The sequence below is a fragment of the Grus americana genome, chromosome 7 (assembly GCF_028858705.1).
Source record: "Grus americana isolate bGruAme1 chromosome 7, bGruAme1.mat, whole genome shotgun sequence".
Lineage (NCBI taxonomy): Eukaryota > Metazoa > Chordata > Aves > Gruiformes > Gruidae > Grus > Grus americana.
The window spans coordinates 30,813,456-30,835,480 of record NC_072858.1 but is presented as its reverse complement, the minus strand read 5'-3'; the positions used below and the strand labels follow the sequence as shown (position 1 = coordinate 30,835,480).

Sequence of the window (22,025 nt, the reverse complement as noted above, 5' to 3'; positions counted from 1 at the left end):
AAAGCAGAAAGCACTTAAAAAATGCTGAAGCGCTTGCTCTGAAGCATGCTGGAGCCCCAGCTCTTCCAAATGGTGGAGAGCAGCCTGACTTTGGACATGTTAGAGCACCCTTGAATCAGAAACCTGCAGATACTCAAGCAGCAGCTCTCCTTCCAAACTACTTACGTGTCCAGTAAAGCTTTATAGTCTTGCACTCCTGAAATGAGATTGGCAGCAAACCTGCAAGTAGCAGATAGAAGTGACATCAGACTCTTACCATTTGGCAACACTGGGCTGTTTCTGAGAGACTGAGAGCCTGAATGATTGATGACACAGCACAAGGAGAGAGCCCCCTGCCTCCACCCAAAACCTAAATGAATTAACATCAAGAAAAATATGAAACCCTAGAGATGGTCCCTTCAAATGGTTAAACAGACTACCACAGGAAGAAGCCTGAAAGCATTTATTTAGAGAATGGGAGCAGAGGCTGAATATTTAATAGAATCCTTAACATGGGTTTCCATATCAATACTCATAAGCTGTCCGATTTATTAGAGTACTTCCTGTCCTAAGCAGATATTCTTTCTGCAGAGCTGTGGACAGGTGTATTATTTCCTGACACTGCCTATTTGCACTGTGTCTGAATGGGAAGCTCTGAGAAAAATATTTCCTTGTTAAAGCACATGCATTAGAAAATGCAAAGTGGAGGTTTTTCGAAAGCTGCGTGCACAGTAAATTTAGTCAGTAATGAATGGAAGCATTTATAGTTATGTTTAAAGTAAAAAGATACATGTTCTGTCTATGCAAAATGTTAAAATAACACATATCGGCTTCAAGGTTCTGGCTGTTTTATAATAGCGTAAATTCACATGCAGTTAATTCTTTCAGTAATGAGCAGCTAGAGTGTGCTAAAAGCAAAGAGGAAAATTGCAATATATGAAGGTAGATTTGATCTGGTTTACTGTTTCAAAAGGAGAGAATGTTTTGGCAAAGGCTGAAGAATGGAATTCTGTTTTAAGGGTGTCTGGAGAGGTATATTCTGTGCTTGGCTACTTGTTTACCTTTTCACTTTTTAAATGATTGTAATTGCCCATAACAACTCAAAGGAGAAAGGTCAGTTCAGGGCTGGGAAGGATGAGCCTGAAGGAAACAGTGTTCTTGGGGAGGAATGATTTCTGAATTCTTATTCTTAGATCCCCTGTGTTTCTGGTGCCCTTTTGGGGACCTGAGAGGGACAATTTAATGCCAGCGTGGCCTTTTCAGTTTGCAGGGTGGAAACAAGTCATAGTGATGGCATGTTGAAGATTGTTTTTCTTTAAACAGTGTGTCAGAAATTAGTATTTCTGTATTCTCTTGCAAAATGGTTTACTTGACCTATACAATGAAAAGCTTTGCAAATTCTCCTTTAAAAAATTATAAATCCTATGGTATTTTTTTTCATGCAGTAAATGTAATAGCAATGACGTTTTTATTTCTAAATATCAGTATGAGTAACCCCAGAAACACTACCCTCAGTCAGCAGGCCTTGTAGGAAATCATTTAATGGTTTCAGCCCTTATTTTTTAATGAAAGTTGATTGTCTTTTTGCAAAAGCAGTACATTTAAAATATCCTTTCATTTAGCAAAATCTGCGAAGTCGTAGTACATTACCTCAGCTGGTCATTTACATCCTTGAAATACTGACGAGCAAAGATAATTGCTGGGCTGGAATTGACTGGAAGAGCAAGCCGGTTGTTGAGGTACATGTCATCCAGCCAGTAGTTAAACACCTGAAGGAAGGGGACATGAAACCTTAAAAGCTACGAACAATGTGCAGAAAGGCAGTCTGGGGGTGAGGGGAGAGTGCTTGGTGCTCCTGGTGTCAGGCATGGGCTCTGATTAATGGAGCTGCTGAGCATTTTCAGTCTGGGCTCTGTGACCTCAGCTCAGCTGAAATCAGCCGCAATTCCATAATCCTATTTTTCAATCAATGGCAATTTACAGTGTGTTCCATTAAAAAGTAAACAAGCTCTGTATTCTGGTGGTCTGGGTATTTTGTTGTTTGCTTCTCTCTACAACAACAAAAAATGTTTGAATACAACATGCTAACTGCTGACTCTTGAATAGTGATCAGGATATATTTAAGAGACAGACAGAATTTTACCAGCAATGGCTTTCCTCCAGGGGCTTCAAATATTTGTCAATGATTCCAAGATGCTCTGTTGTTAGCCATCAGATACTGTCCTGTGGCAAGACAGAGTGGGAAAAGAATTTGTTGAGCCTAACGGCTCAGTCCTGCAGATACTGGCATGTGGATAGGGCCCCTGGAGAATTCCCTCTGGGTCCACTGACACAAATGCAGATTACTGATGCTTGACGCAGACAGGCACACATTAAATTTCTAACCATTTTTATTGAAAACACAGATGTACAGTAACCTCAACCTTTATGTCTGAGCAGAGTTTGAAGAATCATTATTTGGAAAATGGAGGCTTTCATAAAAAGATCAAATGGTCTTTCTGAGTTTAGTGGGCATGTTTTGCATATAGTAACTATAAACAACAACAAAATTATGCAAAAATAATTATGAATGCATGCATCAGTTGAAAAAGTTTTCCTCTGAGATATTTCATTGCTGTTAGAACAGATGCTTCCCCCACAGTCTCTGGAGTCTTCAGGAGAACAGGCTAGAGCTGTACTCGTGGCAAGTTAAATTCCAAATAAAAACACTTCTTGTTTATCTTAAAAATCAGGTATTTAATTTTAATAACCAGTATTTAAAGTTGAGATGTTTCAGAAAATGCTTACACATCCTTCCTCTGTAATTTTCATGCTGTAAGTGGTTAAATGAACAGTTGTCTCCTGGAACACTAATTGTTATCAGGAACATTATTTAAGCGATGGCTAATTTAGTCACCAAAACCATGAAGTTCTACGATCAGAATAACAAAATGGGATTGGGTGGCATTTAGTGAAGCTCTCAGACTGTGGCAACAAGTAGCTCAGAAATTAAGCACTGCTTTTAAAATAAAAGCACTGCCAGTACCGTAGCCTTTTTTCTGACTATAGCAGCAATTTGATGGAGTTTTCTTGCGGGTCACACAACTGAAAAGTTAAGGTAGAACCACACTTCACTGACATCAGTAGCAAGCCTGCAGGATTTCACTGAATCCATGAAATGATTCAGTGTCTCTCTTCCTTGCTGGAATAAAAGGACTTCAATAAAATCAGTGTTTCTAGTTTTCAGCTGCCCTATTCTAACATGGTTAATGTAGGCAGCATGAAATGTGACTTCGTGGAATGATAAAATCTGTTTTGTCTATGGCTCATTTAATTTTCCTGTCTTGGGAAGCAGAAAGCTGGACTTTTTAAAGGCTGAGGTCTCATCATGGTCTATGAGAGAGAGAGAGAGAGAGAGAGATGTATACATGTGTGTGTATATTCAACGAAGTAAATACTACAGGGTAACTACATTGGTATGGTGTGACAATAAATGACAAATAATAGTTTAATTTAAAAAGAGTAATCCTTATCCTAAAGTATTCCATTCCAGAATAATTTGACTGCATCAGAGCTTTGGCTAAATGGGTATGCAAGCCACTTTTTATAGCCCTATCATAAAGCTTTTTTTATTTTAATAAAAACTCTTAATCCTGTTATTAAAGGAAAAGAAATTACATCCAAAAAGGATGTAATATAGTGCTTCCTACAGGTAGAGCTGACACCTGCATGCATGCACTTGAGGTGCATGAATTCCCTCATTTATGTCAACAAAATTGTTGATCGGAAAACATAATAATGACATGGATTTTGAGGTATTTGGAAAATTCTAGCCTAATATGTCTGAAATATTCATTCCTTTTGGTAGAATCTGATGTGACCCCTGTTTGCATTGACCCATTGAAAGAAAGCAGTGATCACATATAGAACATCACAAAGAGTTTGTAAATGAGCATCATCCATTTTTCTCTGCTTACCCAGTTCGTTGTCTTTTCCCTTCTTTCCTCGAGGATTTGCTGCAAGGATTCCCCCAGGCCTCCTGCAATTCCAAACTGTTCCACAATGACCTTGGTCTTTCTAAATTGCTCCTCTGGCACCAAGTGTTTTGTACACTTTAGGTACATGCCTAAGGTCTGTTGCAGTGGTGGGACTGGAAGTTTTGGCACTGCCTAATCATTAAAAAAAAAAAAAAAAAAGAGATTAACAAGTAATTCTACTTGTTCCCAAACCGTCCTCTTTTTTTTTTTCCTTCTGTTGCTGATTAATATATTGCATCCCTTTTAAAATACATTTATTCTGTTTTAGCAGTTGAGATGACTGATTACTGCAAATGTAACTGTTTGACTTCAGTGGAGTTTCATTAGATCTTAAAGTGCCTGGATTTTAGGACATAGTATGCAGTTGTATGCAATACTGAAGCAGTAGTACGTCTCCAGTAGCTCTATTTGTAGGCCTTTGACCAATAAGGATTTCGAATGGATAAGTCAGGAAACTAGTGGAAAACAGGAGAATATTCCTTGGTAAAAATTCTAGAAATCCTAGGACAAACAGGCAAATAGGCATGATGCAAGCATATAGTCTGAGCTAGACTCTAGAAAATCTTCGAAGAAATTACAGCATAATAAAATAATGCATTAAGAGAAGGTATTTCATTAGTAAATAAGTGCATTTATCTTGTGATCAGTAAAACTGTGGGTTAATGCTTCTCTGATTGGTAATATGACACTATAAAATTGCAGAAATAGAAAACGTGCAGGTCTACCTGTTTATTAGCACTGACTACATACAATCCTCAACTAAATCTGTGTTTTACCCTGCCAAACTTCTGCTGTCGGCCAGTCTGGAACCCTCCTAGGTGGCTTGATAAAACATTTCTGCTTATACTTGCTTTATCCTGTTTGGAGCCAGAAACCAATAGTATCTGGGAAGCTGATGCTGTCCATGCAATTAAGCTTCCTTTATTTTTTAATGTTGAATTACCCAAGTGAAGTGTAATTAGTAATTTAAAAGCCAGAGGAATTATGGGGACAGTGGGAAAATCAAGCAAGGAGGTAATCCATGAAAGGCTGGGAAATTGCAAGAGGCTGTGATGCTCTAAGCATGGTTCCTCAGGGAGGTGGACATGTCTCCTAGTTGAGAAATGGTTGTCTAAGTCAGCTGTGCTTGTCTGTTAGCAATTAGTGTAGACCATAAACTTTTGGAGGGTTTATTCCTCTAATTTGATTTTTGCCTGTCTCCTAAAGCAGGTGAAGTTTATATATATTTTTTACTAGCTCTTGATGTAATAGACATTCATTTTCAAAGGATCGCAGGACCATAGCATGATTTTGGTTGGAAGAGATATCTGGCAGCCATGTAGTCCCACCTGCTGCTCAGAGCAAGGCTAGCTGCAAACTCCTTCGCTAGTGCATGCAGGGAGGGAGGGGGTAGAAGGAAGTGCTCTGAACAGAAGGCAGGGAGTGGGTATCCTCTGAGGTCAAATACCAGCTCTGCCTTTTGACATCCACAGAAAAGTCAGTGCTGCATTATATTTCCCCATCTAGAAACTGAAGATTTCAGATACTCATAAAAAGTGTCATAGGATTACCTGTTATTAATGGAAATGCAAATCCAATTTAGCCTGTAATGTGCCCTGGATCTCAGAAATAAAAGAATGGTAATTCTACAGTTTCAAGCTATGTTTAGTCAGGGCATATCTCTTCTGTCATTGATTTCTTGGTCAGTGGCAATAGATGTGCCAAATAGTATTTCTTTTTGATACCTGGCTTTGGCACCATCTTTCTGGGTAAGGTTACTCTACAGTTCATGACTCTGGTTAGGAAAAAGGTTTTAAACCCAAGGGGTTGACTACTTATAGGCATCCACATCGGCATCTTTTAAACCAGCTTGAAAATGAATCATATGTGATAGTTTGATCTAACATTAGTGCTTCTCATATCCAAATACACTCTTCCTCCCAAAATCCCATGAAGAGTTCCAGTAAGTGAAATATTATTAGACAACAGCAGATGCATTACTACAGTCAGAGATGGCATATAATTATTTCTTAATATTACAGAACTATCAAAGTTCCTGATTATAAACTGCTGCAGGATAACTAGTGTTCCCTGAAATGAAGAAATCAGTTCTGGAACAGAGCTTGGTTTACAATTATTATATTAATTTACAGCATTAAAAGCTGTTAAATCATCTATCTTCAACCTTTCTTTTTTTTTCTTTTTCTTTTCCCAGAAACAGTTACTTACTGTCTCATCTTTACTGCATGTATCTTTCTCTTTCTTCTGCATGTTTTTTTCTAGGACAGGCATTCCTGCATTTCTGTAGATATCTTTTGTTGAGGACAGAAATTGAACCCACTTGGGGGCACTTATGGAGCCTCACGCCTCAGTTCTGGAAATAGAAAAGATTTAAAGTCCAGTCAGTACCCATTATTTATAACCAAAATGTACATGGAGAGTATTCCCTGCACAAGCATACACAGAAGCTTCAGAATGCAAAACTGAAGAGAAATAGAAGTACAACATTCAAAAGTAGCTGAACTGAGCCCTGTGGACATTGCTCTGACATTCTGTTTGTCTCATTTCACTATAAATTTCTTTATCCAGAACTATCTGATGCACATAAATGGTCCCTTCTCAGCATGGTTTATTTTGTCACTCTAATTTACTTCACAATGCATTATGCCATGATCTGCGCACTTTGTATTACTGTTATATGTTAGCTGGAGGAGAGAGGTGACTTTTCTTTGAATATACTTACATCGACACAGGTAATAATAAGGTTGCAGTTTTCTATCTAAGGATCTTATATGTCCTCCCTTTATCAATTTATATGAAAGCACCACAGTCTTTAAATGTATTTGTCATTACACAGTTTCATGGACACAGCGAGGTACTGCCATCTCTGCGTTAAAGATGTGGAAACTGTGGAAAGGAGCTTGATGAAGATGTGCCTTTGCCCCCTGCAGGCTAGAAGCTTGCAGGGTGCCAGTGCTTTGGGGCATAGCTCTGGGCTGGGGGACCCTGTGAGCCTGCCTAGGCTGGCAGTGGGAGGACTGGGAGGGGTGTCATACACTGCATTTGAGCTGCTTCACACACCAGTCTTTCCAAAATAGCATATACCTATCCAGGGAGATGGCTTAACCTGTCAAAAGTCACAGAAGTCATCAGTGACAGAGCAAATACTTCCACTTGTGTCTCTCTTGTATTGTGCTTATCCTGGTTTTCACTCCTATAGATGCCTCTTACTCCTTTTCTGTACAAGAATAAGCTAGATGGCACACATATTTCTTCTGATATAATAGTGCCCACACCAAACAGTTGTCCTTCAATTACGGTAGTACAGCTAAAGCAGCGTAAGTTCTATGTGTTCAGTCAGGTCTTGACAGATCACAGCGTTTTAGGTTTTTGTTGTTTTTTTTTTTTTTTTAAATTACTTTGCACTGTGTGTGCGCAAAGTATAAAAGACAACATGTGCTGACTAAGTAGAAAAGAATGTCATATTTTCTTTCTGAAGCCCTTGGGACTATACATTCAGGGCACTTGAATTATTTCTACAACAGCTTTTACAAACAATTTGATTAAAGCCCTACAGTGTATGAAAGTGAGATGAAGAGTTTTGTTTAGCAATGGGCAGGGATGGCTGTGCATGATTCCTCTCCTGAGGAATCAGCTTGGCTATTCCAGCCTTGCAGCTTCAGCATGGGTCTGCCAATGTGTATATGGTCACTGACACCTTGTGTTGATCCTGTCCTCTCCCTGTCCTGCACCGGCTGCCAGTGGGGCCATGTGCTGTGAAGTAGGTTGTATAAGGTTGAGAGGTGTCCCTGGGGTTCTGCAATGAGCCACACAGCAAATTCGTGTTGATCTGTCATCTGCTCACAATTTCAACCCAGGTGAGAAAGATTTCCTTCACAGAAAGGCCACATTAACCCGCTGCGTTGCTCTGCTCCCTCTCATGTGCTACACAGGTCTCATCACTTAGCCATGCACTCTTCTCCTAGTAACCCAGGTTCAAAGCACTTCAAATAGCAGACATACATGCCCTGTAACTCTTGGAAGACTGTGTCTTCCCAGTTGTTTATGGGCTGGCCTCGGCTTTTCATCTGCGTTCAAATACAGAGCAGCCATTTTGTCTTCAGAGCCCCTAAAACTGTATTCTCCTAAAGGAAAAATCCAGCTGGTATTCTTCTCGCTGGGACTTTTGTTCTTTCTTTCTTTCCTTATGTTTTTTTTGTCAAACTGCAATATGGAGTCACGCTGATGGCAAGTCCATACTGGCTCTGTGTCTGTGAGAAATGCTACTAATAACAGACTCACGTATCTGTAAAATCAGTGTGATAAAGAGTTTGGGGGTGGTGGCCTGAACTGTACTTTTCTCTGTCATGGGGATGAACTGAGGCTTTGTCTCTGGTTCATGCGCTGCCAGCTTAGCATCACGCCCAATCCTATATTTGCTTAGTAAAGGACAAGGAAACTGACACAAGAGAAAATCCTGCAGAAATTCAAGATGACTTCAAAGTTGTTCACTGGAATGGCTGTGAGGTGCATTGTCAAAGTTATTAGGCAAAAGAAAAATAATCCTAGCTGGTTTTATTTACAGCTGGCTTAGCTGGAGGGCTGGGGTGAGCAGCTTAGCAGGGTGGCTGCGAGTCACGGCAGGCTGGGGAGCAGGGTGGTGCTGAAAGCAGCAGCTCAAATCCACAACAAAAGGCACCGATCTCTCTGTTAGCAGACAGCAGAGGACTGAAATAAGCTCATGTGCTTATACTGGAGTTCTCCATACATTGTGGACTCGGGGAGGCAACTTGCAGTCTATAACATTGTTGGGGCATTACACTCAGCCCCCATCTATTCATCCTCACTCTCAGTGTTAGCAGGAAGATAAGCTTAAACTTCTCAGGAATCTATGCTCAAAGTTAAGAGGAATGTATGCGTTATCAGGAATACATGTGTGAAGCGTGCGCTGCTGCGGCCGTTGACATTACGAAAGGAGCCGCCCTGTCGCTATCCGTCAGTTCTCTGCGGGCTGCAGCAGCGGCTGGGCCCGTCGGGGAGCGCTTACGCTCCGCCGGAGGCTGCCGGCGCGCCCCGAGACTTTACCGCGTCTCAGCCCCGGCGGAGCCCCTTCCCTCCCGGACCGTCCGTCGCGGCGGGATCCGCGGGCAGCGGGGCGGCCCCGTGGGAGCCGCCGGCGCCGCGGAGTTTGGCAAGAGGAGCCCTCTCGGCTCCGCGCCGCGGGACCCAGCGCCCCCGCTCCCGGGCCCTTGGCTTTCCCGCCCCGGCACTTGCAGCCGCGCCGTCGGAGTCGCGGGGCGCGCAGCCCGCCCGCCCGTACCTGCTCGTCGGGGCGCTCCGGAGCAGCTCCCGGGCGGGCTCCGCGCGTCGCGGCGGCTCTGTCCAAGGTACCGCCGCCTCCTCTGCGGCCAGGTCCCCTCTGGGCGGGGGCGTGCGGAGAGCAGCTCGTCCCCGCCGCCGCCTGGCTCCTCCCCGCCCCGCGCCCCCAGCACCGCCCGGCCCGGCCCTGCCCGCCCCTCCTGCTGCGTGCAACAGGCGCTGCCGCCCTCCCTCCGCCCGGGTCGCGCCGCTCTTGTTTGCCCCTTCTGCAGGCTTGTGCCTGGTGGTGGCACCGGCGCCAGCTCACCCCGTGCCGGCAGTGTCCCGGGAGGGCGGCGGGGGAAGCCCGGCAGAACGGAGTTTGCCCGCGCCCTTACCACCGTCGGGGTCAGCCGAGAGGCTCCCCGGCGGCGGCAAGGGGAGCCCCTGCGGGTTACAGCTCTCGGTGACTCGCGTTGCCACACAGCTTGTCGCCAGCGTCGAGTAGTGTCACCGTGGGGCGTCTGCGGCTCCTGAAAGCTCCGTGGCCGAACAGGGCGGGCGGTGCTGCCTGTGGGCTGCCGGCACTGTGGCCGGAAGGGGCGGCAGCCCGCGACGGGGCGGCAGCCGTCCCAGGAGGGGCTCGGGATCTGCGGGAGATGCCCTGGGGCCGACAGCGGCCCCGGGGCGGCGGCGGCAGCAGCGGACCGTGCCGGGCCAGAAGCGGGGGCAGCCCCGGGGCGGCGGGACAGAGGAGGCACCGCTGTTGCCGTTTACCGCAAAGAGGGCGGCTGCGGTTTTGGGAAGCGAGGCTCAGCTACTACTGCGGTGGCCATTGCTTCTTCGGCAAACCCGCCGTGCCAAAGCACCGGCGCGGTGTTTTCATGAGTTTTGCGTCGCATGAGCAGCGACTCGGCCGCCCCGACAGGACCTGCGGCGCGGCGGGACCGCGCGTCCCGCGCAGCTCAGCGGAACAGTCGGGCGATTTCTGTGCGGCTCCTTCGTGGCGCCTAGCTCCCCAGGGACGGGTGGAAGCTTTTTAATAGTTACTGTGGCCGTTTATATAATTTTTTTCTCCTCTTGATATTATAAGTAATTTATTTTGTTTCCTAATGAGCTAGGAATTTAAATAAACGATTTTCTTTTATATCAAGATAAATTTACAGGGCAAAATATGCACTCTGGTTCCCTTGTGGTGGGATTGAAGGTTTCCACTTTTTGCAAAGATTTGAATGAAGCACTTCACCCATCTTTTGTTTTGTTTAGTTCCTGTCGGCTACATTGGGGCAGCATTCAGCACCAAGAAAGGCGTTTTCCAGCATTGTGTCTCTAATTGCTGGTAATGTCATTTTTTTGAATGTTCGAAAATTGAAATTCATGATTGTAAGAATTAAAATTAAATTCGTGTGAGAATACAAGGAGCTGGTTTTAGGTGATCAATAGCATGTTTGCAGTGCGATGTTGTTTGCTTGGACCCGTTAAGATATGTTTTGAAGAATAAATGAGGATATTTTGTACAGGGTTTTCTCCTGGGCGATTCTGGTAACCGATGAGGTTTGTGTTATGAGGAATTGTTACCTTAGGGGTTACACTGAGCCCAACCAGCTCCCTCCCTCAAGCAGCCCTCAACAATGAAACAAAGACAATCAATCCCCTTCAATTCCGTTTATTCAGATCGTATTATTCTTGTAGTTTAGACTTCAACATAACACAGCATATTGCACTTACTGGAGAGCAGCACAACAGAGAAAAAAAAGTACAATACTTCAGTTTATTCCCAAAGAAGAATAAGATGTTGTGATAGTTGTTGCTCTTCTTAAATATATGAAACCAACTGAAAATCTAAGTATATGTACACAAGATTTACTAAGTCCCTGAATACACCATTCAAAATTTTACACAGACTTTTTTGCTTTTCTTATATTTTTTACAGAGATATACAGTATGTCACACACAGTTTCAGCTTGAGAAAACTTTGCACAATTATACCCCAGCTACGAGGCTGTTGGGGTTTTTTGTTTTGTTTTGATGTTGGTGGTTTTTTGGAAGGACACTTCCCCCCCCCCGATTTATGCCAATGATTATTCAGATAATTTTCTTTAGGATTGTCCCCCCATTCCCCACCCCCTCCACCTTGCCAGAATGCTGAAGGAAATACCAATTAAAAATAAGTCTAGAAGAAGAAAGCCATTACATCATGACAAAGGTTAAACTGTATATATTGCACATTGGTACAGAAACATAATGCAGTTAACGCTTTCATCCCCCCCTTTCCCTCTCTCCCACATGTCCCTCTTTGCTCCTAGGGCTGGGCTGTGTGGGGCAACCTAACTGTACTCATAGTCTGATGAGTCCTCCTCAGACACCCCTGTCAGGTCTCTGCGGTAGGAGTCCATGCCGTTCTCATCCATCTCACCCGCTGGCCGGAGGCTTTTGCCCATGCCTTTGCGCTCCTCCATTTTGATGGTGTCATAGAGTCCCTTAGGTCCTTCTTCAAGGAGAATGTTCCTCTCCGAGTGAGAGGGTTTCATTTGGCAGACATTTTTGAGGAAGAGGAGGACAGGGGCGTAAAGCACGTTGGCAAGCCCCATGCCCAGGTTGAGCTGTGCAAAGCCCATGGTGTGCACAATCTGACCAGCCACAATGGGCCCCAGGGCATACGCCACAGAGTAGGAGATGTCTGCGATGGCATAGACGCTGCCATAGACAGAGACGTGACGCACGTCCACCAGGAAGGCCAGGGTGGGAAGCAAGGCTGTGTCCACCAGGGCGATGCCGAAGCAGATGCCACAGAGGGGAATGATGACCTGCCCGAAATTCCTGCAGGCTGGCACCAGACAGGAGCTGGCACCAATGATGGCCATGCCCAGGGCCCCGTAAAACCACTGGAGGTGGGGGTATGCGGCAGCCAGCCGGACAGTGACGTAGACACCCAGCACGTGGGGGAAGAAGGCGGGCAGCCAGGTGAGGCCCACCTCCCACTCACTGGCCCCCATGGACTCCTTCATCCAGTTGGCGATAGTGGGCTCCAGGAAGGCCAGGGGGATGTTGCAGGTGGCCAAGGCACCTGCCACCACAGCGATGTAGGGGTCCACCATGAGGCGGTGGATGGGGGTGCCGACGGGCATGTTGGCCCGCGCCCCCGCGGCGCAGGGTGGCGCCAGGGCCAGCAGCAGCAGCCCGTCGAGGAGGCAGACGCAGGCCAGCACCAGGAAGGGCACCCGCTTGCCGGCGAACTCGTAGAGGACGCCGCCGAAGGGGGGGGCGGCCAGGCTGCCGAAGGAGATGCAGGCCAGCGCCGTGCCCAGGGCGCGGCTCCGCGCCGGCTCCTCGGCGTAGCGGTCGGCGATGAGAGCGATGCCGGCCGTGTCGGCGAAGGCCGAACCCAGCCCCTGCAGGCTGCGCGCCGCGAACAGCGTCGCGTAGTTCTCCGCGAAGGCGAAGGTGGCGGTGGAGAGGAACATGACGGCCAGCCCGGCCAGCAGCGGCGCCTCGTAGCCCACGCGGTCGATGAGGGTGCCGCTGAGCGGGTTCACCAGCAGCTGCAGCATGGCCTTGGAGGCGAACAGCACCCCGATCTGCACGTCCTCATTGCCCCCCGCGGCCGGCGGGTACCGCGCCTGCAGGAGGCTCCGGTTGCCGCCGCCGCTCTCGTTGCCCGCCACGGGCGCGGACGGGCCGGCGGCACCCTCCCTGCCGCGCATGGCCGCGATGTAGTCGGGGATGATGGGCACGATGACCATGTACAACATGTTGTCCAGCAGCAGCGCCACGCACACCACCACCAGCAGCAGCCGCCGCTGCCGCCGCGCCTCCCCCATGGCGGTGCCCAGCCGCCGCCGCCGCTCGCCCACCGCCTCCGAGAGCCGTGCCACGGCGGCCCGCGCCCGGCCCGCGCCCCCCGCCTCCGACATCGCCCTCAGCGCCGCCGCCGCCCCGCCGCTGCCCGCATGGGGCACGGCGGGGGCGGCCCCGCCGCCTCCGCCGCCGCCGCCCGAGCCGCCCGCCGCCGCTCACCTCCCGGTGGCCGCCGCCAGCCCGCGCCGCCGCTGCGAGGCGGCTCCGAGGGGCCGGCCCTCCATCAACACACTAATAAGCGCCGCGCACGGAAACCCCACCCGCCCCCGCGACCGCGCCGGCCCCGCGCCCCCCCGTCGCCCGCCCGGCTCGGCCCCGCCCCGCTGTACCGCGCTAGCGGCGACAGCTCTGCCCGGCCTCGGTAAAGGGGTTGCGGGGCAGGGGTGCTGCCGGTCCCTGCTCGCCCCGGGGGTGTGCCTGGGGGGCCGGTGGGGAGGCGGCCCCACCCCTGAGGCGGGGGACCGCTGGCAGCTCTCGCCGCCTCGACGGCGCGGCTGCCCGCGGAACCCCGGGCGGCCCTGTACTCGGCCTCGGCTCCCACGGCAGCCTCCCGGAGCCCTCACTCCGTCGTTTCCCTCTGGGCCTGAACGGCGCAAGGGCAGCGGGCTGGGTCCGACGTGCGCCTGCCGGTGTTGCGGGCAGCGGTCGCGTGTCCTTGCGGCCCCGCGCTGCCGTCGCCCTGCAGGGGCGGTCCGGAGCCTGGCTCGCCTGCGGAGGTCGGCGATTACCGGCTCGGCCTCTGTGCGGTGAGAGCCGCAAAGGCCCCCTCTGCCCCCGCGATGGGGCCGCAAGGAGCCGCGGCCTCCTCCCCGGCCGCCCTGTGCCTCCGCGGCGCAGCCCGGACCCACCGGCTGCCGCCGTCTAACACGAGAGCTACTCGCCGGGACAGGCCGTCGACACCCGGCGCAGCTCCGCCGCCCAGGATACTCCCCGCGACGGCGTGGCCAGGGCAGGGCTCGGGGGCGGCCAGGGGGATCTCGGGCTAACCGGTAACGAGGCTAGACAGGGCCAGGCTGAGCCCTGCCTCTCCTCGAGGCGGGGGGTGTGCCCCACCGGGGGCAGCGCTCCCAACTCGGAAGCCACTGAAGCTCCATTGGAAAGCAGAGAGCAACACAGTAACCATCTTCCTGCGTGAGTGCAAGTGTGTGTGTAGCACTCTGACAAATACTAGGAAAATAATCTTCAAGTGCAGTCGTAGTACATACTTCCCGCATTTTGCCTGGCTAATGCTGCAGCTGGAAGCCCTGCAGAGCAAGGGGCCTCACTTGGTGCAGAGGCTTTGGTATTAGGAAGATACTCTGGCATAGAGCAGAGGGTAAATATCCTTACTTCTGTAGCAGAAATTACACTGATCCAAGGAGGATCTCTGCAGAAAGCTGTATGAAATAACTGGATCTCTCAGCTGAGCGGTTCCTGAGTAGATGTGGAGTTTGGGCGCCTTCATTTGCTTGCGTAGCTGGGCTTCTGTGGCTGAAAGGGGGATGATTTATCTGTCAGTTGCTGTATCTTGCTCTGTTGCACAAAAACTGTCTGAATGGCCAGAAAGACTTTAAGATGGATCCCTGCATGGAGTGGCATACAGATCCGATTGTGCTTACACAGAACTGGAGTCTTAAAGCACACTCAAAATAACAATACCCCTAGACATCTGTATTGTCATTGTTATCATTATTTGTTATTTGTTTACTACCCTGCTGTAAAACTGCAGAAATACACCACTGACAATAGGGACAAAGCTTTTGACCTGAGAGTCTAAATAAGCTAGCATCTTAAATGCTTCAAAAGATCATTTCAGAGTGTAGAAGGAAAGTGTCTGAGAGAATAGAAGAATGTTATTAGAAAGGTACTGAGCTGAAGGCCATGGCTGCATGGTTCAGGCTACTTGTCATATGCAAGATTGATTTAGTTGGGAGGAAAAAAACAACCCAAAGACTGCAAAGCCCATCCTCCTCTTGATTCCTCAAACAGACCCTGGGGTAGCAGCCTGAGAACATGTTTCTGCAAGGGACTGGGCACAGGAGGAGCAGCTCCCAGGATGATAAGGAAACTGCTGAAGGATGCACCTCCTGTTTGGGATGGATATCACGTTTGTAGTAAGCGGTAATGGGTTGGGGGCAGATACGACTTTGGATCATTGCTGTGCTGCAGTCAGGAGTATTGGAATCTTGGCTCTTGCTTGATGAGGCACTTTATTTGATTAAAGTTTCCCTTTTAATCAGAGATATGGCCATTTCCCGTCTCTAAAATGGAATCTGGCTCTGGGGGTCATGTCTGGATAATAAAGGGACTGGTTTTCTTGTCTCAGGGGAGCTGATATCGAATTTATTACCATCAAGGGAAGGCAGAATTATACTTGTAAAATGTTGCATAATAAATTTAGCCTTCTTAGTAAATCAAATCAGCAGATACCCTTATCTGCAAGAGATGCGTCATTGCTACGTGAGCTTCTTTGACTAGACAGAACCAATGGGGAGAAAACGTACCTTCAAATGTGGTCAAAGTTGATGGACCCACAATAAATTAAAATTTAAAAAAAAGTCTCAGTGGTGTTAGGCTTAGAAACTCATAATTATATTTGGGAAGGGACTTCAGGGTGAGATAAGATGACTTTTAAAATTTTGTACTTTTATCCCAAAGCCCAGAAGATGTGACACTATTTGGTTTGAGAGGAGGAGTGCGGAGGAGGTGATGTACTTCATCTGTCCTCCATTGCAGAACATGCAGTTTTGGAAAGCCACTGTTAATGTCAAGGAGATGGAAAAGATTTTAGGTCTGTATAAAGAACAGAGTTGGCTGCACCAGGACTTCTTACCACTTTCTTTTTTCTAGAGGCTGTAGATGAAGGAAAATGCAGCTCATGATGACTGCTTTGCCATAGAGAGGAATTTATTCTTGAGTCCAAAAAAAGCCCAAGGACCAGGAAGGGAGATTACATTTAGGATCTTAAAGATTTCAGAAACAAGAGAAAATATGTAACACACATATGAGCATATAAATCTGCATGTCTGATGATGATATCACTTCAAGTTGAACATGAAGGGAAAGTGGGGTTTAGTATGACCAGTTGGTTACACTTCTAACACTCTAGTTTAAAAAGAAACGCCTACCTGCCTTGGAAATTTTGGAAAAATGAGAAAGATTTCTCTCCAAACATCAAAATAAATATCTGAGCAGTTAATCAGAAAAAAATGACTTGTGTACAATCTGTGCTTGCGTGTCTTGCTACTTACTGAATTGATTGTCCTTGCTCTTTGGAATGACAGTTGGTTTTGATGCTGTATCAGGCTGATTTTACAGAGAGAAGCAACAACTGCTGCGATGCACTCTGCTGTCAGGAATGGACTTAAGTTAATTGTGCATCCTTAGGAGTCTTTCTTCCACAGGACACAAACTTTTTTGCTATGAAGAGTCCCAACACAATGAGTCAGAGAGTTAGAGTTCCTCATGTCTGCAAAATATTAATTTTCTTAATAGCCCGAGTGCTTAATGTCTGCAATAGAGAGCTTGTCCTCTTAAAGATATGGCAATACTTTTTAGCACTTAGTGCTAAACTAATTACGTGTTTCTTTTCTAATTTTAATTTCTGATTAAAAGACCTGCTAATCTTATTCTGCCAGATAGGCGAGGCTCACCTAGTTTGACAAATATGCTATAATCTTTAGAAGTGTGGTGGAGGAAAAGGGAGGAGATAGAAGGTAAAGTCCATTTTCGACAACTTAATTTCAAAAGCATTTTTGTGCACAAAATAGCGGGGCTGTCAAACAGAAGCGGATAAATTATTGCCATGAGTGGAATTATTGAGAAAACATTGGTGATTTTGCCTTACGCATTGACATATTCCTGTATGTCAGAGGTAGTTGAGCTTCCTGCCCTTCCTATTGGGCACTCAAATCTTTGTTCCCAAGGCAGACAGACACGTGGGCGCAGGCAGAGGCACACAAAGGCACACACAGGAGCTTTGCAGAGCAGAGGAAAGAGGGAGCCCGTCCGGGCAGGGTCTGGCAAATCCCACGGCTGGTGGCGCCATGTGGTGGCACCGGGTGGGGGGAGGCCAGGCAAGGCTTGGTGCCCCTGGTCCTGCTTCGGGTTCCTGCTGGGCAGGTCCGGTTGGCAGTACTGGCTGGACAAGCCTTAACCCATTCAGCCAGCGGGGCTTTTGGTTTTAGTGAGAATAGCCACTAGGCACAGCCTTCTGGGGAGACTGTGTCTCTGTCAAAACTTCATGTGTGAGACAGGTGTGACGAGGGATGGGGACTGTACATGAGAGTGTGCCTGTCCATCTCTGTAAAAGCTGTGTTCCATAAGCAAAACTGCTCTTTAAAAATGGTTGTCATAACCTTTTTTTTATTTTTTTATGAATGGTAAATGATCTGGGGTTTTTTGTTTTGTTTTGTTTTGTTTTTTTAAATGTCACACCTGTACTTCATGCTGCTTTACTCTTTCACAATAATGCTTAGAGAGAGACAGAAAAATAGATGAGAAAGAGAAGAGAGAAAGTAATTCCAGGGTTTGTGTCTAAACTCTAGCAATAGTCAATGTTCTTGTTAGTTGTAATAGACAGTTGTGCAGTTAGAGTTAAAAAAGAGCTATTAAATTATAGTTTGTCTTCCAACTCCGAAAGTACAGGGTATTCTCTACAATAAAGTCACATCTCTACTTTTAAATAGCTGAGTGGAGTTTCCACTTCCCCCCTTGGAGAACACTTAGCTGTCCAATAAAATTAACGGCTTGAGCAGTCTCCTAATGATCACTTTGAAATTTCTTTTCCTGTTTTGCTCCCACTATGTCTATGTCTACTGTGTGTGTCTCCTTAAACCACCCTTTTCTCTTCTTTACATCCTTCAAACATTTGCTTTGTCAGTCCCGGACTAGATGAGGACTACAAATAGTGTCTATCTTTGAGATGCAAGAAACAGCTATAAGATCTGGGAAGATCCTGCTCCTCCCAATGACTGCTTCTCTTCCTAGTACTTTACCATCATTTTGTCCTATCATGTCTGCCTTTGCTCTTTTGAGGAAGCCTGTCAAAATGTTCTCCAACCAACCATAAAAATATTGCTTTTTCCCCAAGTTACCCTGATTTTCAGTTTTTCAATTGCAAAACCGCAGAACCTATTCTTGCTTCAAAACCCCTCAGGTTCATGCATGCACTCATTTCTCATCCAATTTTGCAGGGAGCAGGAACTGAAGAAATGTTTTGATGCTACTGATTCTTAATGTGCTTCTCCACTAGCCGCTCATGTCTACTTACCTTTGGGACTTTGCTGTAGCCCAGATGAAATTCCTCATTAGCTCCTTGTGGCTTAACAGCCTCTCAGAACTAAGACAGCAGGGCACACACCTTCCACACACAAATAGTTTCTGTGACGTTAAAAGCGGTATCATATTGACAATCTGATTTGCTGACAGTTTAAATGTAGGTTTCCATCATACTAGGCATTCTCCTTGTGCTGGCTACAGAAGAAGGATATTTCAAATAACCTGTCAGATATTTTGGTTTGGTAATCTGTAAAGTGATCAACATTGTCCCAAGCAGAATGAATTGAATATGAATGTTTTACTTAAATGGGGAGGCAAATCTCTTGGCAAAGAATTAAAAACGTGTTTGTAAGATATATTGTATGTGACATATCCCAGTGACAGGATACAAGTCAGCTTGTATCTTCATACAATTTAAGTGAAAATTCACTGTCAAGAAAAGCTCTGGCATCTGGAAATTTTGTAATGCCTTTCTACAAAATTATTGCAATCGGCATTAGTGTCTGGAGACAAACAACATAATGTTGTAGTGAATCTTACTTTTCCATATGACTTACAAAAGCCAGAAAAGATTAAACTAGACAACTACTCAGTGCCTTAGATATTTACTCGTGTGCATACACTATAGGCATATTAGGTGTGGCTGTGGAAGAATTTATCACCAGTCTTGCCCATCTCTTCTCATTGCATTCTTGTGGTCATAAGAAGTTATATTTCTGTAGCTTTCATCCTTTGCCTTAACATTTTGAATGGCTGTGGCATTTCAAAGTATTGAAAACACTTGAGAACAAGGGGAGAAAATGCTCCTTTTTGCAGCATAGATAAAATCAGTGGAGATTGAAACCACCTTGTAGGTACTGGCAGGTGTGTAGGATTAGTATCCACACATATTTAGGAAGGGACATTTGGTGTGTATCAGGGCTGGTTCCTCAGGAAGGTATAAGTGTGAGCCTTATCTTCAGGCCATAGGTGAGGTCAGTCTTGGGTGGGACAAACCAGTGCTGGTTTGAAGCTGCTGTTGGAGTGAGGGCCTGGAATAAATTGTGGGTAGAAGCAGGAGAGTGAGGGTAGTAATTTCACAGTGCCTTTTGTCACCTGGAATATCCGCTGAGGTCTCTGTTGCCAGTGCTGCTTCAGAGCAGCATATGGTCCTTGTGGCTCTTGTCAGCTGGGGCCCTTCTTAGCAAGGTGCAAAGGGCAGTGGTCCTGCTGGAGCTTTTAGATCTATCAAAGCAGCCTTTGGTATTTTTGAATAGAGCTGAATAATAAGTCATACTTAATAATACATTAGATAAGGTTTTTTTGGTCTTTGTTCATGAATCATCTGAAGGTACTTTACAGTTGTCTCACTTATTTTATTTGAAAGTGTTGTGAGTTGCCCTCAGCATGAATGTTGTTCTCAAAGAACTTGCTGTAAATATGAGATACCTGACATTAGAAACCTGGACTGCACTGCCTGGCACTTGGGGGCTGTGCACCTCCTGTTGCCTCCCTGCCTGGGCTAGAAGCATGTGGAGTTAGTGCTGGTTTCCCCTCGCCTTCCTGGTGTCTCATCCTTAGCATGTCTATGCTAATGAGGAGCTCTGGGAAATCTCTCTTGGGGTTTATGCTTCTGGAGGTCCTTGCTGGACTTGGCAGTGGAGCGGCAGGCAGTGCTGGCCAGCATGCCAGCCTGGCCAGTGCTGTGTGGGCATATCCTGCTCACTGCCCAGGGCAGTCCTGGCACCAGCTCAGGGGCTGTAGGGCTGCCACTAGCAGGCTCCAGACTGCACAGCACTGATAGAGAAGCATCACTGACTGTGGTCTGGCTGCAGAAAAAGTCTAGTGAGATAAGAAAACTGTGAAAGGGTGGGTGTATTGTTACCTAGTTCTGGAAGCAGGTCCCTGCTTTGACTGTGTGAATGTTTCTCCTCTGCAAAGCCATCTCTGCTGTGGCCATCAATTTGGTCACTTTTAGGCCTTGTTGTATTTGCTCTTCTCTTTTCTTGGTTACTTCCAAATCAGCTTCCCCTCTGCTGTGTTTAATGGGTCTGAGATGGCTCTGGAACTCAGTTCAAGAGATACTCCTGCAATTTTTTATAAATTTTTATATGAGTTCCTCCTCCCCTTGAATCTGAGAAGACCAGGCTGTTAAGTGGAATAAATTTCTTAAGAAATGTTGAGATTTGTCAGCACATCCAGTAACTTTGTGTTTAGAAATTGTACTGAAAGCTTTCTGGAAGATTTGCAAATCTGAGGAGATAAAGTCCATTTGCTAACCAAGGCAGCAACAACTGGGTAGCAGGAGGAGCACTTGGGAGAATCAGCTGAGAGAGCTCCTGCTTTGAGCCCTGTTGCTGGTGGGAAAATGCATGGGATTTGCTGTCAAAATGTGATGAGACTGGTGGTGTCCTGGTTGTAATCCCAAACAGTGTCTGGTTATGTAGGTTAGTGTCAGAATCAGAACTTCAGTTTTCTTTAGCAGAGTGGATCACATCCCTTCAGGAAAAGGGAAATGCAGGGAACATGCAGCACTGAGCTAAAGGATGTTGTACGTACACTGTGAAGGAAAGTGCCTCTTTAAATGGAGACAAATGAGGTTGCATTTGAAGGGAACCCTTTACCTCCTGACAAGGTTTTAGGATTTCAGTGGGCTCCAATAAATTCCTAACAGTGAACTTTTAAAGAGATTTTCCATTTCCTTGATTGCAGCTATATTTAAAAAAGATGGCACTTGAGAATTGAGAACAGGAAGCAATGACCTTGCCTTACCCACAACGCTGGTGGAAGCTGCCTATTGTTAGTGTGGTGTAATTCTGCTCTTGCTGTGAGGCTGCCTTTGATTTCAAGGCAAAAGGCTGGAGCTCCCATATGGGAGACTATTGTCCTGCATCTCTTACAGAGCGTGCATTAACTGGAGAGCAGGCATCTGATTAACATCCCTAGTGCTGTCATAAATCAATCTGTGTATGCTTAAACAAGTTACATCAGCCTAATGGGAAAAGATGTGGCGAGACAATTAAAAGAATTAACCCAGAGCAGGGGGGTCAATACCATGGAATAATCTGTTGCTGGAGTGTGACAACCAGGCACTGTGGTAGTTCTGGCAGCCAGTCCCTGCAGGAGCTGAGCCCAAATTCCTCTCATGAGGAGGCTGATGCATTTTCAGAGGATCTGGTGATGGGGCTCTGGGGCTTCCAAGTGCTTGAAGGCTGATGAGGTTTAATTATTTTTATTATTAATTTTTATTACTCTGAGGTAGAAAGCAGCTGTGTGTGAATGAGTTCACTAGTGTGTGTGTGTAAATAAGCCAGCTCATACCTTTCCTGCCAGTGGAATCGGAGCATAAGCAATAGGGTTCAATCAATTTTAGTGATTTAATACTGTCTAGGTAAGCTTTTCTTACCCACTGACTCAAGAAGGTTGTCTTGCAATATTATTCTTATGCTTTAGTGAGTTGCCTAAATTGTGCAGTGCAAATGGCTACCAATGGAAAACAGAAACTCAGACTTCTTATTAGATTTAGATTGCAGTGGTCATTATGGTGAATTTAATTAAAAAAAAAAAGGGGGGGGGAGAATTTCTAAAGAAGAAATGGGTTTCTTTTCCTTAGCTTTTATTTTCCCCACTTGTGAAAAGTCAAATTGACAATGCGTG

The 22,025-nt window shown here is 46.5% G+C and overlaps 2 protein-coding genes across 5 annotated transcripts in view; both read right to left on the bottom strand.

Annotated features, from left to right (window-relative positions):
- CHAT (choline O-acetyltransferase) overlaps window positions 1-9,738 on the bottom strand; it is a 34,742-nt gene extending 25,004 nt beyond the window's left edge. For 2 of the 4 annotated variants that reach the window (XM_054832720.1, XM_054832722.1), the window contains exons 1-5: window positions 9,295-9,422; window positions 6,204-6,348; window positions 3,936-4,127; window positions 1,630-1,748; window positions 166-219 (exon numbers count right to left, since the gene is read on the bottom strand). In XM_054832720.1, coding sequence (XP_054688695.1) covers window positions 166-219; window positions 1,630-1,748; window positions 3,936-4,127; window positions 6,204-6,266 — 428 coding nt within the window. In that variant the 5' untranslated portion in view covers window positions 6,267-6,348; window positions 9,295-9,422. Of the gene's footprint in view, window positions 1-165; window positions 220-1,629; window positions 1,749-2,122; window positions 2,203-3,935; window positions 4,128-6,203; window positions 6,349-9,294; window positions 9,423-9,600 lie in introns of those variants that run through there. The other 2 variants (XM_054832721.1, XM_054832723.1) reach the window with 2 other exon arrangements.
- Window positions 9,739-11,410: 1,672 nt separating this feature from the next.
- SLC18A3 (solute carrier family 18 member A3) lies at window positions 11,411-13,322 on the bottom strand. Its single transcript, XM_054832138.1, has one exon. It carries the CDS (start codon window positions 13,184-13,186, stop codon window positions 11,600-11,602), a length of 1,587 nt encoding a protein of 528 aa, XP_054688113.1. The 5' UTR covers window positions 13,187-13,322; the 3' UTR covers window positions 11,411-11,599.
- Window positions 13,323-22,025: the final 8,703 nt, after the last annotated feature.

Bases quoted from the DNA above. Each gene is read 5' to 3' on its own strand.
- SLC18A3 (XM_054832138.1), bottom strand. From the start codon at position 13,186: ATGTCGGAGGCGGGGGGCGCGGGCCGGGCGCGGGCCGCCGTGGCACGG.